At 38.6% G+C, this 14,859-nt stretch overlaps 3 protein-coding genes across 5 annotated transcripts in view; 1 reads left to right on the top strand and 2 right to left on the bottom strand.

Annotated features, from left to right (window-relative positions):
* LOC117291536 (protein IWS1 homolog A-like) overlaps positions 1 to 2,520 on the bottom strand; it is a 38,702-nt gene extending 36,182 nt beyond the window's left edge. For all 3 annotated transcript variants that reach the window (XM_033773316.1, XM_033773320.1, XM_033773321.1), the window contains exon 1: positions 2,112 to 2,520. The gene's annotated coding sequence lies outside the window, so the exon portion shown is untranslated. The remainder of the gene's footprint in view (positions 1 to 2,111) is intronic.
* A 100-nt stretch (positions 2,521 to 2,620) lies between these two features.
* LOC117291948 (39S ribosomal protein L23, mitochondrial-like) lies at positions 2,621 to 6,735 on the top strand. The gene is made up of 4 exons (XM_033773969.1): positions 2,621 to 2,959; positions 4,009 to 4,131; positions 5,250 to 5,406; positions 6,174 to 6,735. Exons 1-4 carry the CDS (start codon positions 2,943 to 2,945, stop codon positions 6,327 to 6,329), a joined length of 453 nt encoding a protein of 150 aa, XP_033629860.1. The 5' UTR covers positions 2,621 to 2,942; the 3' UTR covers positions 6,330 to 6,735.
* Positions 6,736 to 8,995: 2,260 nt separating this feature from the next.
* LOC117291676 (nucleoporin Nup37-like) lies at positions 8,996 to 14,819 on the bottom strand. The gene is made up of 7 exons (XM_033773523.1): positions 14,504 to 14,819; positions 13,425 to 13,549; positions 12,870 to 12,942; positions 11,941 to 12,126; positions 10,689 to 10,870; positions 10,213 to 10,348; positions 8,996 to 9,465 (listed from the first exon to the last, which is right to left on the bottom strand). The coding sequence occupies exons 1-7, from the start codon at positions 14,654 to 14,656 to the stop codon at positions 9,352 to 9,354; spliced, it is 969 nt and encodes a 322-aa protein (XP_033629414.1). The 5' UTR covers positions 14,657 to 14,819; the 3' UTR covers positions 8,996 to 9,351.
* Between the last annotated feature and the right edge of the window lie 40 nt (positions 14,820 to 14,859).

The raw sequence follows: 14,859 nt of genomic DNA, 5'->3' as shown, positions 1-14,859 counted from the left end.
ATAATTGATCTGGTGAGCCCAATTCCCTTTCTATTAAATGGTACATGTTTAGTGGACCATATAATGGGACATGTTCATTGTATAAAATCAAATGTAAAGTAGTTAGTTTCGACAGCTCTCATCAACTTCACTTGAAATTCCAATTAAAGCCTAAGAAGCAATCAGGGTTTTTTTCAAAGAGCCATCAGAACCCGGGGTATGGCAGCTCGCTTGTTCCCGCTGCGATTGGCCAGCTTGAACGATGAGTTGTTGTATCATTCTGGATCTAAACGCCTTTGTTGTTATTGCATTTTAACCATTGTTGTTGTTCAGTGTTCTTTTTCCTGGTTCTTGATAATTTACCTCGACTTCGTCTCGGTAAAATTATCAAGAACCAGGCCTCATTGGGATTAAACCACTAGTTGAAAACCTCTTCACCACACTCTGATTCCCTATAGTAATTACACAAACTGACAACTTAACCCTTTTTCAGAATATCTAAACTAAGTAACAAATATAACCGTTCAGAAACACCATGCATGGCGTGTCATGGCCATATCAGACTCAAATTCTGAGACCGTAAGCGACTTAAATACTAGTAATCCCAGTTGGTAGACAACCCATCTAAATACATAGTACATTGTATGTTCCTGGAGGTTGTATATTGACCCAATTCACCTGACGTCATCAGCAGAGAAAAACTTGAATGGGCCATAATCATAAGTGGACAATTTCACTGTGGGTTTTTATAACTCTATGGTATGCTGTGCGTTATGCAGTGAAGTGCACATTTTAGGCGACGTAGCGTTAATACCAACGGGTACCGGTCAACTCGATCCCAAGCCAACTCGGTCCCAAGTCAACTCGGTCCCAAGTCAACACGGTCCCAAGTCAACTCGGTCCCAAGTCAACTCGGTCCCAAGACAGGAAGCTTGCACAGGCCCGAAGGCGGGGGACCGCAACCAAAGTTATTTGAACAATATTATGTTTGTTTTTTATTATCGACCAAACATTAATTTCCCTCATAGTTTTAGTTTTTTAATTAGTTGATTTTTGAAACTCTGTATTTTTCTTTGTAAGTTGGTTTGAAAGATTTCTTCATAATTTAACCAAACATTAATTTCCTTTCTTTATTTTTTAATAATATGTATTTGTACTGTTTTTATACAATTTAATTTTTAATGTAAGTTACTGGAAAAGAAATTAAAGAGGATTCAATTATTAATGTTTATCAATTAATGAATGGTTGAGAGCCATACAGAAAACAATACTCTGGTTAAAAGCAAAGAGACATTTGAAGACATTTTTTTGTATTGAAATTTATTGGCCAACACAATCGGTAATTTTCAATCGGTAATTTTCAATGTTGAATATAGAAACAAATGGGTCGCTATTGAAGGAATCAAATATTATTATACCTGAACATCTATGCACACATCCCGTTTCATGTACAAAGTCAAAAGACATATTTGTTTTCCAATTAAAAGAAACCATACAATTACTTCCCGTCAACCATACGGACCGAGTTGACTTGGGACCGAGGGACCGAGTTGACTTGGGACCGAGTTGACTTGAAACTGAGTTGACTCATAAGCCCACCAACTATGGTGAGCATGGCATCAGTCGCCACGTGTGACGCGTGTGCAAGGGGTCAATATTGGAAATGTTGAATGTACCCCAATATCTCCGCTTTTGTTGGCAGTCAGTCCGATGGATGACACAACTGCCATAACATGGGATCACACTTTGGTAAATGAACCAAAAATAATAAAAAATATGTACTTTTTTTAGGAATTTGTCCACTGTGTGTGACTGTGACTGTCTCGTGTTTGTTACTTTGTAACCCTCACAAAACAAATGATGGCAGTGTTACAGATGGTCTCTTGGTACAATACAAATTTATTAAACACAAGATAAGTATAATAAGTATCAGATTGCGACAAAAATGTAACAATTTGTAATGATTGATGATGTACTGTGCTTGAACTTTAATTTTTAGAGTCGGCTAACGACTTTCAATTTCAATAATTAATTTTAATGAAATCAAAAACACTTTACTTTGTATTGTGTTTACAAGACTTTCCTTGCTAATTCTAAAGTAAAAGTATGAACAAGAAAGATGGGAAACATACCTGAGTCAACTTGAAAACGGCTGCAAACTCTCTCTCTTCGGTGTCACTGTATGCAGTCTGCCATACAATTTTTTACAACTGAGCAAAACAAACAAGTCCGACTGAGATGAGCCGATGCTGCTTGCTTCTGTGACTGTGTGAACGGGAGCGTTCCTACGAACACATTAGTAATTACAAGCAAACTCAGAACTGCGCCAAAATAAAGTATTTAAAGAACACAAACTGCTCCGGTCGGTCGTCGGCTTTCAACAAGCTCTGCCTCAAATGTGTTTAACTAAACTGTTCACTTCCATTTAGTTTTAAATATAGAATAACTTTTCATCATTCGGGCGGTGGGCAGTGAATGAAATGTGTTTTATTTTTAATCGGCAGTAACAATTTTTACTCGCACGTTTAATAGGCGTTGCAGAATTAGTAGTTGTTTCGGTGTTAGTCGTGGTTTTACGGAAGGGCGCCCCCTGGCCCTCCTAGAAGTATCACCAAAAAATAAATGTAGAATTTGTACATGACTGTTTCATGTTTTATCTGAATAAACAATAGTCTGACTGTTCTGACATTTTGTTCATAAAGGACAAAAATGCAGAATAATGGCATCATTTATGCGCAAAATAATGCACATTGAATCTGACAAATCTAACCTATGATCTGAAATGCCAAAAATATCTGGGGGGTTTTATGGAAAAATAAATCAGCCGTCAAAAAAAAAAATAAGCTTGTATCTCAACTTTAAAGGTAGAGGGCGCTGTGTATGTCTAGTTCGTCTTCCCCCACAGAGAGCAGCCAGTACATGTGTTTTTTACTGGAATTTGTGTGGAGAGAATACGAACAAGTATGTCTCGATTTGTAAGGTAGGTTCGCTTTTATAACTCCAAGATGAGAAATGTGTAAACAAGACAATATAACTAAGACAATACAAGACTTGAATGTGATATGTAGATCACAATTAACACCCTACGCCTAAAACATGCTAATAAAATCAAGGTTTAAAATCAGCAGGCAGTAAATAAATAATAATTTAATAAATATTTATTAATTTTTCTTTTTAACAATAACAAATAAATAAATGTAATATTTTTTGTGTACGCTTTATAGTGTGCAGTTGCACATTAATGTAGCACGAAAACTTAACTCGGGTCATACGATGATTGTATTGTAATATTATGTTCTTTTCCCTGTGTGTGGTTCCACTTCTGGGATTCCTGCAAGTGTACAGTAACTAAATGATAGTGCCAATCAAATCTAGGACAATATAGTCCCTCTCGTTGAAGTAGTCCATGGACCCGTTTACATTTACAAGCCCAAATAGGAACTAGCTCTGAAATCTGGGATAGGATCCAACGTTCGTAATGCCAGCATACATGCATAGCAATTCTCGCAAATTGTCCCAAAATACACAAAGTTACCAATTCTGGTCTATCTGAAGAGGGCCATGCATTATTTTGCCGGAGTTATCACTTGGTCAACTCATCGGTTCGGACAACTCAATCGTTCAGAAGATTCGACGGTTCGTACAACTCGCTGGTTGAGACAACTCGACAGTTCAGACAACTCAACGGTTCGGAGAACAACGGTTCGTAGAACTCATCGGTTCGGAGAACTCATCGGTTCGGACAACTTAATGGTTCGATCAACTCTACGGTTGACACTACTCAACAGTTCGGACAACTCAATGGTGTAGACAACTCAGCGGTTGAGACTACCCACCCAACGGTTGAGACAATGCGACGGTTCAGACAACCCAACGATTGAGACAATGCGACAGCCATGAAATTGTGCTTTGGGAGATTTGACTCAATCTGGCAGTAAAAAATACAGAAAAGAGCTGCACTGAGACTTAACTAATAACTGTCGTAATATTTTATTTAATTTTCCAATGTTTTTACCCTTACACTTACAGATATCCGCTGTATGTAAAAGGCAACCCTCAATGTCGGGTCTTCTTCACAGACTTCTATATGAAACTGGTGAAATCTGACAAGGAAAGACCCCCAAATGTCGTCACTTTTGAATGTCCTGTACAGTAAGTTAGAAGCTTGTTAGAGGAGGCATGCGCTAACTCTATGAGTGCTTTGTATACTAATTACTAACCGTACACATATCTAATTTGCAAGATGACCTTGCTTAAAGGAACATGTTGCCTTGGATCGGACGAGTTGGTCTATAAAAAAGCGTTTGTAACCGTTTGTCATAAAATGCATATGGTTGGAAAGATAATTTCAAAGTAGAATACAATGATCCACACAAGTTTGCCTCGAAATTACGTGGTTTTCCTTTTACTGTGCGAACTAACGACTCCCATAAATGGCCGACCGTGTTAGTCGACGAGGTAAAAGGAAAACCGTGCAATTTCGAGGCATGTTTGTGTGGATCATTGTATTCTACTTTTACAGCATCTTTCTACCAATATGCATTTTATAACAAACGCTTTTCAAAGACCAACTCGACCGATCCAAGGCAACGTGTTCCTTTAAAGGGTCGGGTACTTTTTGTAGGACACAAAACACCATGTCCACAGATTTACTTTAACCTTACACGGTTTGAAGAATGATGGTAGAAAGCTTCCCTTGAAATATTACTTTATCGAGGTGCTGTAGTTTTTGAGATATGAGTAAAACAAGTCACGAAAGTCAGTTTTGTCTCGGTGAAACGAAAATAAGTTTTGTCTCGGTGAAACGAAAATTATTTTAGCATGTAAACTTAAAGCGTGCCATAACTCATTTCTCATAAAAACTACAGCACCACAGCAAGTAATATTTTTAAGGTAATCTTTCTACTATCATTATCTTCAAACTGTTTAATTTAAATTTGTTGATATTGTGTTTTGTTTTCCAAAAAGTACCCAGACCCTTTCAGGAAACTATTTGTACCTTGCAGACAAGGTTTCACTATGCACAAAGTCAGGGGGGTGCTGTATATGGGTAAACATGCATGTTTTCATAATATTGGTAAGATTCAGTGGCTTTGGAATATGATGTTTCTGTAGTACATGCATAGGGATTATGGTATAGGATGAAATGTGGTAATCCTCGTTAAAACACTAACTCTATGTAAGCATTATGCCTAGTAAAGTAAGAAGACTTGTGGAAAATGTACCACTGATTGTAATTTTTTGTGTGGTTTATTATTATTTTTTATCAGAATGACAAAGTTTGATGTGAAGAACTACCTGGACAGATTATACAACGTTCCTGTGGCCAAGGTAAATACACAGATAGTGTATGTGGCATTCAAGCGTGACCACAGGAATAGAAGATTCAAGCCTAAAGATGACTTCAAGTTGGCACATGTCACATTGGTAAGTTTGATGTTAATTGACATTCAGTAAACGTCACAGCTGGGCCCAATTTCATGCCTCTGCTTACCTTCAGCACCGAATCGGCGCTTACAGAAGCAGGTAGTTCTGTGCTTTTGGCAAGCGTATTTCACAGGTTAGCTGCAAATTTTGGCTTTTGCGCGTGCATACTCCACGTTACTAGGCATTCTACGCTTACAAGGCTAGCGCAAAAATTGTGCGCTTGCACGTAAGCAAGGAATCGTGATCGTAAGCGCAGATTTTGGCGGTAAGCAGAGCCATGTAATTGGGCCCTGATGCCTCAAGGTCTGAAATCAAGATCTACGACTGAGACTTTTGTGGTCTGAGATGGAACAAGCCCAAAAACTCATGCGCCTTTTTAACCACAGAATTGTGCCTTTATATTGTATGTAAGGTTAGTGTAAATCTGTGCACGTTTGTATATTGAGTTTTACAAAAAGTACACAAACCCTTTAAAGGCATTGGACACTATTGGTAATTACTCTTTGTTAGCATAAAAACTTACTTGGTAGCGAGCAACGGAGAGCTTTTGATAGTAGACAACATTGAGAAAGGAGTATTTTCTCAGTAAAATATTTGAATTGACCAGAACTTGCCCAAAGAGTTGGGTGTTAAACTTCCACAAGGATTATTTGTGTTCATTTTGGTTTCAAGCCAAAGTCCTTCCTTCTATTGAGGGATTGTGTTAAATCAACCAATGTTAAATCTATGTTTCGGGTAATAAATTGTCAACATCATTTTTCTTGTAGCCGGACAACCAGACGTTCGAGTTCCCTGATAATTTGTTCAAGAAAGAAACAGACGAAGATGAAGAGGACATGATAGAAGAAGTCAAAGCTAAGCAGAAAGTAAAAGACAATCTCCTGAGAGAACGAGGCGGTGTGCCGTTGTGGTTTGGGCTATGACCCCCACCCACCCCCACCTGTAGATACATGTGACTGTTGGAATCAGCTACTTGATGAACAGTGTTCAGGGTGTTACGCAGTTGTAAAACAATCAAGGATGCAGTTTGGCTGGAAAGGAAACGATTTGATGGCTAGAACGCCATGGACTGATGAGATCTTTGTGCCGGATCAAGGCTGTGTTTTTTTAGACATTAACTTCATGATTATCTGTGTGCAGTAATAGAAAGGAACAGTATTTTAAAACAAAGTTGTTTATACTTGAATGTATTCAAGAGAGAGAAATGTTCTTTGAAACCAGATGGATTGTTATAACATGAATTGAATAGACCTCTTGCATGTGACGTCACACGCGCAAAAAGGGCCCTCACATTTGCTTAGCATGAAATTGTTGCCTTGATAAACGAGGATTACCAACAACAGCTGAATACCAGTAACAAGCAATATACAACCAATAATAATATTGTTGGTTCCTGTTTTTATCAAGGAAGAAATTTCATGCTAAGCTGGGCCCTGGTGCAACCAGTGGTACAGAAAAGGAAAGCTGTTGAAGTTTGAGAACTTCATCATCGGAGAAAAATATGAATTACAACTGGCCCTAGTTTCATTGAGCCGCTCGAGCAGATAATTTTGATTAAGGAAATATTGCTTAGCAAAAATACGCAGGATACCAGTCAAAGATGGTACACATGACATTGTCTATTGGCTGGTAATCATATCCCAGTAAGCACATATCCCAGTAAGCACAAGTATTTTGTTGTGCATTAAGCAGCTCTTTGAATAAGTGCTAAGCTGTGTTATTGGGTTGTTTTTGATAGGTATGTACATTTTATGCAAATAAAGAAGAAAAAATCTAATTTTGAATCTGTATTTCGCAATCACTTTCTTCCCTGCCAGGAGTAATTTAACATGTTGAGAAAGTAATCACTTGAAAAGACGAAGTTCACATTTATCGTCACTGTTTTCATGAAGTCATCTCTTCAAAAAATCACACATTTTGGCATATTGGTGTTTTTACACACTTCGGATGTTACTTTTCTCAAAGTTTCCATTAGCACAAGGACCATTTTACCAAAACCTCAGTTATGCGTTTTCACGAACAGCCACATTTAGATTTGCAATTTTTTACATTGAAGTACATAGGCTAGCACAGGGCCAAAAAGACAATGTGTACATGAACTCAGCGTTTTTGAGTTTTCACAAAGAGGCAAATTGTGACCTAGATCAATTTTTGTTTTTACAAACAGAATTGTGTCATTACACATTGGTTTTTACCTGACGTACTGCACATACACCTCGTAGCGCAGTTTTCATGAAGAGAAACTTAAGTTGAACAGTTAATTACTCATTTACAGTGATTAGAAATTACTCATTTATAGTGATTAGAATAACATGCTTGGAAAATATAATTGGTTATTGGTAAATAGTGACTGAATCACTGACTTAAACAGTAGGTTTTTAACTTCAATGCGGTTTTCCCCAAACATGAAAGTTTGGCTGCATGGGCCAAGTTGCCTCTTCATGAAAACAGTGATGATATGGTCCAGGCAATTTCATAAATTGTAGCAATTAACCAGAAAAAAACAAATAAATATAAAATAAATACAGTGACAATCTCTTATAATTTCATCAATATTTATTTTGTTACAAGGATGAAACCCAACAAACCATGTACAATATGTTTGTGGGAAACACATGTCTCCCTATCTTTTATTACCACCCCCCCCCCAAAAAAAAAGATCTTATTAATTTTGATGATTCTAAAGAAACGATCCAAGAATACTTTCCGCAGGACATGATTCTTCTCCTGAAGAGCAGAGTGTACTGTTCAAGATGTCAAGACAAAGCCGGCTCTTCTCAGAGCCCAACACTCACACAAAAGATAGAGTACAGACAACCCAAGCTGTTTGGATATTTGCCATTACTGGAGTGGGACCTTTCCATGTTCTTTGCCCAACATTAAATAATTAAGGTAATCGGCGTCTTTGACCAAATTCTGCAACATTATACCGAGTGCGATGTGAGGATAGTGACATCCCAGAAACAAGCCGGACTCATCTGTAGAGTACGGGGGGTTCATATTAAAGAGCGCACTCAGCAGTTTACCACGGCCTTGAGAGGCCTTTTTTTATCCGAAAAAGTCAAATACATACAATCACACCATGGCATTGCACAGGCTATTTTGGACCTTTACATGGATGACATGAATGTGAAAAAACAAACAATCAATAGCCTCACAAAAGAATACTATCTTCAACTTGCTGCTTTGCAAACCACGATTCAACTTAGGCAGGACATCCTTTTAGGAACCCTTTTTTAGTCAAGCCCGTTTGCTTAATCGGTCTTTACTCGGTATTCTAAACCGACGAGTACTTCAAATCTTACCGTAGGAGCAATGATGAAGTCGGGGCTTAAAGGCACTGTACACGTTTGGCAATTGTCAAAGACCAGTGTTCTCACTTGGTGTTCCCATCATAAGCATAAAATAACAAGTCTATGAAAATTTGGTTTCAATCGGTTATCAAAGTTGCGAGAAGAATATGAAAGAAAAAACACCCTTGTTGGACTAATTGTGTGCTTTCAGATAGGAATAAAAGAGTGAGAAATTATCTCTTTCTCAAAAACTACCTTACTTCACAGGGAGTCGTTTCCCATAATGTTATTTACTATCAACAGCTCTCCAATGCTCAGTTTTTACGTTAATATTTTGAGTAATTACTAATAGTGTACCTTCCCTTTAAGCTGTCTTTTGTGTGACCCACGAGCCAGAAACCACAGGCCTCATATAAGCGATATGCTTCAGTGACCGAAGCCACAACCAGTGGAATTCCAAACCGGAGAAACACCGAGCTTCTTTGAGGACCGGGTCTAAGAGGGTGTCACGCCATGAACAATCAGGGTCATGCAGCTGGCCCTGCAGGAGAACTACAAACCTGTAGACCTGAACTGCGAAAATGGTATCCTAAGCAAACTGTACAGGGCGCACTGTGTTTCACAAAAATATTCCATAAAAATACTAAGTTGTTCATGCCTCTGCAATCCAGAGATGTATTTTTCTGTTGCTTCCAACAGCACAAACAGGAAGGAATGCATGCCATGTCAACCCACCCAGCACTTGTAGATCACTGCTCACTGGGACCTGGGGAGGGGTAAAAGACAAAGAAGGGCTCAGTGAGAGAGTGGAAGTGAAATTACAAGGCCTCCTCTGAATCCTTAAATTTTTTAGAGATAACTTAAAAAATAAACTCCCACATATCATACCATGCCCGTATGGGGTCAAAGGGTACCCCAGTAGTCTTCTGTCCATGAAGGTACCCCCACCCACCCCAACTCCCCCCCCCCCCCCCCCTCAAAAAAAAGAACGCAAACAAAAAAGGCCTTTAAGGAATTCCTTTGACTCTAAGCACACAATGAAGATGGAACACAGTAGATGCAAGGGGGCTACGTATACACACACCATACCCAAAGTTGTGCACCAAAATGCACAGCCCAGGTAAGAATGAGCTTGTGGTCACTACACTGTGACTGATGCTAAGTGTGAGAGGGCTTTACAGGCATCCTATGCTTTAAAAGCTTGTTCACAAGTTTGTTCAAATAAGTTTGCAAATTTAAATTATTTACATATTACGGACTGATTGTCATACATGTATTTCTGCATATTTTCTTTTCTTGTTCTGGGTTTTAATACTGTATTTTTGAATATTGTAAATTTAATGTAACTCAACCTTTGGCTGCAATGTGATTTAAGCAATAAACCAATTAATAAAACAATAACAATTTGAAAATCAAGTCACATTCACTTATTTGGATACAACCTCAAAATCTCAAATCAGCAATATCACAAAAACTGAACAAATATCAGTTAAAAGCTGTTAATCGTCCATACCTGATGGTGTCCCATGTGGAATATTTTCACCTGGTTGCCAGGACGACCAGTCGTCGCAAATAAGTTCTCGTTAACGCGAGACCAGCGGAACTGTCTTGCACCTTCTGTGTGAGCCTGCTGATGGTCTTCCGAGCGACTGTAAAAACATCAAGATGTGATTGTAAACAAATAGAGTAATATTTAGATTTATTGAAATGGAACCTTGATGAAACGAACAAGTAAACAAATACTGCTTGCATCAAAAACTTTCCATACAATTACGACTACAGAAAAAATCCCATCCCCCACCCCAAATGTGGTGTTATTTAAGCAACTACATGTAGTTTCTTGGAGTAGAACTATTTTGGAACAGCCACAACAAAACAAATGACATGGTAGTATCATGGCTGGTAACCTTATTAAAGAAAGCAATGAGTAATTGTGCCTTGATATGATATGTCATCTTTTGTTAAATTGCGCTCTTTCCGTTACCTAACCTTGATCTTGTGATATCCCAAATCATCCATTCCCCCTCCACAGCTGCTCCGACCCTGGTAGGGTCACACGGGCACCAATCGGCAGACTTCAACATCACATGGCCAGCATCCAGTGACATGATTGGTTGTTGGTTCACAAGATCGTAGAACCGAATGGTGCCACGCTTCTCAGCAACCATTAACTATGATCAGAAAGCAACATTAAGAGAGTAAGAAAACAGTAACTTGACACTTTGCCAGGGAAAGTGTAAAAAAGGTTTTCCTGTTGACTTATGTAACAGTAGGTACACAATTTGAAAGCCTGCAGTGAACAAAATCTTCATGTCAGTCATTTTGATTGGATAACCAAAGTAATTATTTTTGTATCAATTCATTCTTATTTTTGAGGTGACCGATCCAGCAAGCTGATCATTCATTTGTTTGTTTGTTTGTTTGTTTATTTATTTGTTTGTTTGTTTTTATACTTTTATACATTCATGTACTGGTTGGTGAACACTAATGAAACATAACGCAGAAATAGATCATGAGTGGGGGTGTCATCTTGTAGTAAGAGCAACTAAAACTGCTGTCAACAATCACATAATATTTGAAGCCCTCTATAAAACATGATATACATATACAATGATCAAAACAAGAACTTGTGGCAATGCAACAGCGATCTGTTGTATTAGTATACACATATTGACTGGCAACGAGGTAACTAGCATACGTCTATTCCCACGAGGGACATTGAGTGACCAGAAGAGCGACCTACTTCCTTCGGCCTCGGGAAATAGGCCCCTCTTCTGGTCACTCACAGGCCCGAGGGGGAATAGACGTACACTAGTTACCAAATTGTGCCAGTCAATATGTGTTTTATAACACAGCTCGGACTGTAACTGTCAAATAAGAACAGAAAAAGGAATTTTGTAGTTTGTTCACGGTTCAAGTCAAGAGAGGGGGCTGTCAATCCAACACAATATACTGATCTAAGCCCCCTCTGGCTCCAATTTATACACCTGGGTAAAGTGCCTTGCTCAATGACACAAGTGTCATGATGACTGAGAATCGAACCCCCACTCTGATGATTCAGCCATCAGAACTCAAGTCTGATACACTATACCCCTTGACCCCACAGCCATGACATGCCACGTGCCTTCAAGTCCAATGTACTAGACCGCTCAACCACAATTCGCCACGTGCCCTTTGCAAACTAAAACTGGCCCTGCCCCTTGGAAGATTCAACTCAAGATCACATGAACATGACACAAACCTTCATGGGGTCCTGAGAGTTCCAACATGCTGACATACCGGCGGCTTTCAATGCAAAACAGATCTTCTGTGTACCCTCCATGTCCCATACACGGCATGTATGGTCATCGCTTACACTGGCTATCAGCTGCCCTTCAGTCGGCTCAAAGGCTACATCATTGATGTGATCAGAATGACCTTCAAATAACTGGGAACAAATTTGTATACAAACTTAATGATATGATGATGTCATGTTATGAGCAGTGCCTTTTATAGGGTGCGTTCCTTTAGCTTCCCTGGGTCGACCCCGGTCTGCCACGGTACGATTGAATAGCTTTGACAGGGCTCACCCGGGCCAGCCCCCAGTGCCCTGCTTGTGGAGTGGGTCACTTGGGGGTGACCTGAGGTGCATGCCGTCACCACGAGAGGGCGAGTGTGATCGTTCGATTAGCTCTTGTCAGGAGATCACCCGACCCAGGGAAGCTAATCGAACGCACCCAACGATCTCTTGCATATTACATCACATGCTCAAACAACACCCTCACTGTGGTCAATGGAAATCTATCATTGGCTGAGAGCTGTGTGTGGTGCGTACACGCATGAATGTTTCTATTCTTTGAACTCAGTGATGATAGCCTATGCGCAAGGTCTGTTAAACACCATGTAAGTCCATGCATTTTAAGCTGTAAATAACTTCCACATTTTACAATAAATATTCTGGATATTGTGATTTTAAAACAAAACTTTGGGATGCTAGCATTGCGGCAGCTGACAATGTTGCTAATGTTTCATCTTAAATTCGGAGAACTTCAAATTGGAGTCTGGCTGTCTTTCTTATGCTATAGAAAATGTCAAGCCTCTTTGAATAGTAAATCATAACAGATCGACTGCTGCAAACAGAAAATAATGAGATAATAATTTTCTCCAACCATGTCCAGTCCAGTACCCTACCTCCATGACGTCTTGTTCTTTCATATCAGAGGAAAACAGTCGGATTTTGTAATCTGCTCCAGCAGTGCAGAATCTGTAAGAAAATATTCATATAACAATAAATATTTTTACTAATTTCTCAATCTTTGACAATTTGTTACACTAGTTCTTCAAAAGAACATCCAAAGTTTAAAGGATCTAGGCACTATTGGTAATAACTCAAAATAATTGTTAGCATAAAAACTTACTTGGAGAGCTTGTATTAGGCCCCCTATATAACATTTTGAGAAGCGGCTCCCTCTGAAGTAGCGTAGTAATAAAAAAAAACCATAATTTCCATGAATTTGATTTTGAGACCTCATAATTAGATTTTGAGGTCCCGAAATCAAGCATCTGAAGGCATGCTTGCAACTTCGTGTGACAAGGTTGTTTTTCCTTTACATTTTTATCTTGCAACTTCAACGACCTAATGAGTTTGTTGAGATACACCAAGTGAGAAGACCAGTCTTTGACAATTACCAATAGTGTCCAGTGTCTTTAACAATAGTCTAAAGTAAAGAATAAGGAATAAGGTACCTGATGCATCTTGGCAAGACTTCTAGGGATGTTTCTGGACTCCATGAGATTGCAACAACCTGAGTATCATGATGAAAATCTCTCAGGTGTTTGTAGTCAAATCCTTCAACTGTTTTGTCTTCTTCCTGCAATCAAAGAAACAAACAATTAAATGATATTTTTTATATGAATCCAGTTGTAACCGAATGAAACCAATTCCCTGCTGACATTACTTCATTTACTGACCGACTGCCATAACTTTCAAGCAAGAAGCATTAAACATTAACTGCCTCTAGCTACAGGGCAATCTCAGAAGTCTAGTTGGTAAGACACTGCTCTAGAATTGCAAGGGTCATGGGTTCGATTCCCACCCGAGTAATATGCCTGTGATATTTTTATACAGTGCCAACACTCATCAGTGTACGAGTAAAAAAACAAAATTTAATATTCTTTATCCCCTTCTTTATGATGGCTACACTCTCCCAGATAAGACTCTACAACAAGAGCTCCAGCAGTCAGCACATCAATCTGGAAAATGTGATCATAACTCCTTTCTCATACCATGGAGGAGTTGCTCCATGCTCATTCTACTACTACTACTACTATTACTTGTCCTAAGGACCTAAGTCATTGTTTGTTGACTTTGATCACAAGTTGCTCAACTAAGCAGACAAAGCAATAGTTGCGATAACGTAACCCTCCTGCCGACGCGACGGTAGAGGCCGGGTTATGTTATCGCAACTAATATAGCAACATATACAATTATTCAATTTGTTTTAGTTATTCATTTGAATAACTTTCCGTAACGTAAGGCGCCACCACTTTTTCACTCATTTTTACCAAAAAAAAGGGATATGTCATTGAGTTGAGGTAAATTGTAGTTCATAATCATATCAAATGAAAAAGACGGTAACTACTAACTTTGCCATTAATTTATTTTAATAAAAGAATTGAAAAATTAAACCCCCAACAAAACATGGGGGAAAAAACAAGTTATTTAAAAAAAATAGTCAATAGGCCTATATTTTAACTTATATTTTATAATTATATAAGGAAAAATGTGCTTGGAATTGTCTCAAAGTATAAAGCTTGATCGTTACCTGAAATCTGCAGGCACCAACATTGATTCTTAACTGACCACCAAATGCAATGAGTTGAGATGCAGCTTCGTACGGGCAGAACTCTACACACGTGACAACGTCTTTACATGGGAAAGTAAACGATGTTCCCTTCGGCTTCATGTTTTCATTCATCGTGTCAAATTTACCGTGTAAATATATAAAAATTGAGAAACGTAAACGAATCGTTAGTTTTCAGTGTAAAAAACGGGAATCTATCAACCAACAAGAAATTAAAGCTTCAAACAACGGACGGTGAGTTTATGACAGATGAAGATGGTTTTCCTTCTTTCATGGAGCGCGCCATTTTGGATTTATAGACTAAAAACTTAGGTCAA

Source organism: Asterias rubens, chromosome 6, assembly GCF_902459465.1.
Source record: "Asterias rubens chromosome 6, eAstRub1.3, whole genome shotgun sequence".
NCBI classification, from domain to species: domain Eukaryota; kingdom Metazoa; phylum Echinodermata; class Asteroidea; order Forcipulatida; family Asteriidae; genus Asterias; species Asterias rubens.
Note: the sequence above shows the minus strand (reverse complement) of the source record. Positions and strands in the feature narration are given on the sequence as shown.

What these genes read in the sequence shown, in the direction of transcription:
- LOC117291676 (XM_033773523.1), bottom strand. Translation starts at nt 14,656, where the DNA reads ATGAATGAAAACATGAAGCCGAAGGGAACATCGTTTACTTTCCCATGT. An exon ending in GTCTTGCCAAGATGCATCAG is followed by an intron (nt 12,943 to 13,424) that starts GTACCTTATTCC and finishes ATTTTCTTACAG; the next exon opens with ATTCTGCACTGCTGGAGCAG. An exon ending in ACTCTCAGGACCCCATGAAG is followed by an intron (nt 10,871 to 11,940) that starts GTTTGTGTCATG and finishes TTCTGATCATAG; the next exon opens with TTAATGGTTGCTGAGAAGCG.
- LOC117291948 (XM_033773969.1), top strand. An exon ending in ACTTTTGAATGTCCTGTACA is followed by an intron (nt 4,132 to 5,249) that starts GTAAGTTAGAAG and finishes ATTTTTTATCAG; the next exon opens with AATGACAAAGTTTGATGTGA. An exon ending in AGTTGGCACATGTCACATTG is followed by an intron (nt 5,407 to 6,173) that starts GTAAGTTTGATG and finishes TTTTTCTTGTAG; the next exon opens with CCGGACAACCAGACGTTCGA.